The sequence below is a fragment of the Helianthus annuus genome, chromosome 12, assembly GCF_002127325.2.
Source record: "Helianthus annuus cultivar XRQ/B chromosome 12, HanXRQr2.0-SUNRISE, whole genome shotgun sequence".
Taxonomy (NCBI): domain Eukaryota; kingdom Viridiplantae; phylum Streptophyta; class Magnoliopsida; order Asterales; family Asteraceae; genus Helianthus; species Helianthus annuus.
The window spans coordinates 96,636,341-96,639,006 of record NC_035444.2 but is presented as its reverse complement, the minus strand read 5'-3'; the positions used below and the strand labels follow the sequence as shown (position 1 = coordinate 96,639,006).

At 34.1% G+C, this 2,666-nt stretch overlaps 1 protein-coding gene across 1 annotated transcript; it reads right to left on the bottom strand.

The window, feature by feature from the left end:
• Positions 1-231: 231 nt before the first annotated feature.
• On the bottom strand, positions 232-992 carry LOC110897087 (transcription factor HEC2). Its single transcript, XM_022143984.2, has one exon. The coding sequence runs from the start codon at positions 928-930 to the stop codon at positions 475-477; it is 456 nt and encodes a 151-aa protein (XP_021999676.1). The 5' UTR covers positions 931-992; the 3' UTR covers positions 232-474.
• Positions 993-2,666: the final 1,674 nt, after the last annotated feature.

The following is a 2,666-nucleotide window of genomic DNA, read 5'->3' as shown; positions in this document are numbered from 1 at the left end:
TTACATTTTTTTTGTTGGCCTTAAAAAAAAAAGAGATGGATATATTCAATCCAAGCATATTACAAAGGAACCAATTGAATTATGGCTTAAAAATACATTACGAATTGAATTAAACAAAGTATAATTTGGTCGGATTGTCTTTTATAACGTAATTTCTATTACTTTTTACACATTGTTCAAAAGTAATTAAATGAGTTCCATCAAAACAAGTTATTTTAAAAAAGCACCAATATAATTTGGATTAAATCGTGTTTTGAACCAACGACAATGATGGTGATAGACCACTAGAAGTTGTTTTTATATACTTGTATACAATTTATGTGACTTATTTATTCCTTGAAGGTTTGAATTATGTTACCGTCATATTTTGTAGATTCCGCTGCAACGCATGGGTTTCCCACTACTAATTACTATAACTATATTTGCAACATAACTAATTGACCTCTAAGAACCAACATAACAAGTTGACCTTTATTATTGTCTCCATACCACCGGCACTCCACCAGCAGCCTGTTCCAAAGTCCGCACTTGTTTTTTCAAAAACTTCATGTAATGAACTGCCTCCTCCAACATTGAAGCCGTATCCATCTTCATACCACCAGGCACCAGTCTCTGAAGTATCCGAATCCGCTCGCTTATCCGCTCTCTTCGGTGCCTTGCAGCCACACTCTGGGGATCCTTTGATATCTTCACATTCCTTCTCTTTGGTGGCTTCTTCACTGATTCCAGATCGATCTGCACCGGCTGCAACGCTGCAACCCGGAATATCATCTCCCTCATCGTGTCCACTGAGTCCGGTGTACACGAGGTTTTGAACTGTGGTGGTTGGGGGTGGAAGGGTGGTAGTGGTGGATAAGAGAGGTGTTGGAAAGTGAAGGAGAATGGGTCTGGAGGGTTGTCTAGCTCCATGGTTACTGTCATGGTCTCCATTTTTGTAAAATGGATTAGGGTTTAGGGTGTGTTATTAAAGGATGAAGAAGAGTGGTGCAGGAGTATCACATATGGAACATGAAGTCTTTAAATAGCAAGTTCTGAAGTACCACTCTTGTATATTTAATCTTATTTTGTTTGTCTTACATTTATGCTACTTATAAAATGTATGCGAAGTCCAAGATTATATAGTTTTTAAATGAAATAATAACATAATGATAACTTTTTTAAATAAAAAAAAAAGAGTATCGTTTTTATTTAGAAAACACTTATGTCGTCAAAGTAACGTGTTAAATCTAATAACGATGATTATAAACACGAAATTATTTAGGGTAGAGGGTGTCATCTTCAATTCACTTAACTTCTAGAATCATCTTTCTCCTACATATCAGCGTTATATCAGATTCCACGCATTCATCTTCGGTTCGTCAAATGTGAGAGTGTCCGTCCCAAATTCACCTAATCCCCACAACCATTTTTTTTGTAAATAATCAATAAAAAGAATGTGGTAGCATCACCTTATTTGATGGATGCTAAAAAGTGAATTCAGGATCGTTATAGGAAATCCGCCTCCTCAATCCCGAAATGTTGTTACTAAGGAGTGGTGTTCTCTTCGGTAACCAACGTAACCTATAGGGCAAAATTTCGGTACCAATGGGATTTACCTTGGCACACCAAAAATCCTTAAACACAATGTTGATGGGATATGATAACGGACTATTTTTAAACCAAATTTTCTCACGATTTCTAAACATCCATAATTTTTTCATATGCTAATATTTTTGTTACAATTACACCATAAAAAAGAGCGTTGTATTCTCGTTAATTAGAATATGATATTGTTATAGTTTTTTTTTTTAATTTAAAAAAATAACATGTTACATGACTGGCAGTGTCTATGTCGCCGCATCGCATGAGTACTCCACTAGTGTGTGTGTGTCATACGGGATATATACGCGTAGCTTACAAGCTATATATAGTTTTTTTTCGTTAAAATCAGTAACATATTAAAATAATGAAAAATAAACTGTGTTTGTTTTTTTCTTTTATTTTTGAGTAAATTACAAAACTCGTCCTCTATGTATGTCAGTTATTGCAAACTGTGTCATTTGTCTTCAATAATTACAGAAAACGTACTCGATGTTTACAAACCCTTGCAAGTTATGTCCTTTAGCCCTAACTCAGTTAATTTTTGTGGTTAAATCTCACCAAATGAATCCCACACGAGGGTATTTTTGTGGTTAAATCTGACCAAATAGACCCCACATGAGAGTAAAATGACCAAAATACTCTTATGTGGGGTCCATTTGGTCAGATTTAACCATAAAAAATTAACTGAGTTAAGGCTAAACAACATAACTTGCAAGGGTTTGCAAACATCGAGTACATTTTCTATAATTATTAAAGATAAAGGACACAGTTTGCAATAAGTAACATATATAAATGTTGATTTTTGTAATTTACTGTTTATTATTTTTTTCGTGGTTTACAAGTTAATTGTGGTTTTTAATTTTTATATGATCCCTTCCCCACCCCATCCCCTGTCATGTGATGTTTATCCATTTTGCTTTTGTAAAAAGTATTTGCGAAAAGTGAGCAATTGGGTGCATGAACCATGGAAAATATACAAGGGAAATGTTTTGAAGGAAGATCAATCTTTAGTGTATAAAAAGGTTTTATTTGTTTATTGTCGGTCTTGTCATTCAACAACAACAATTCTAATAATAGTAATAATA

What these genes read in the sequence shown, in the direction of transcription:
- LOC110897087 (XM_022143984.2), bottom strand. Translation starts at nt 930, where the DNA reads ATGGAGACCATGACAGTAACCATGGAGCTAGACAACCCTCCAGACCCA.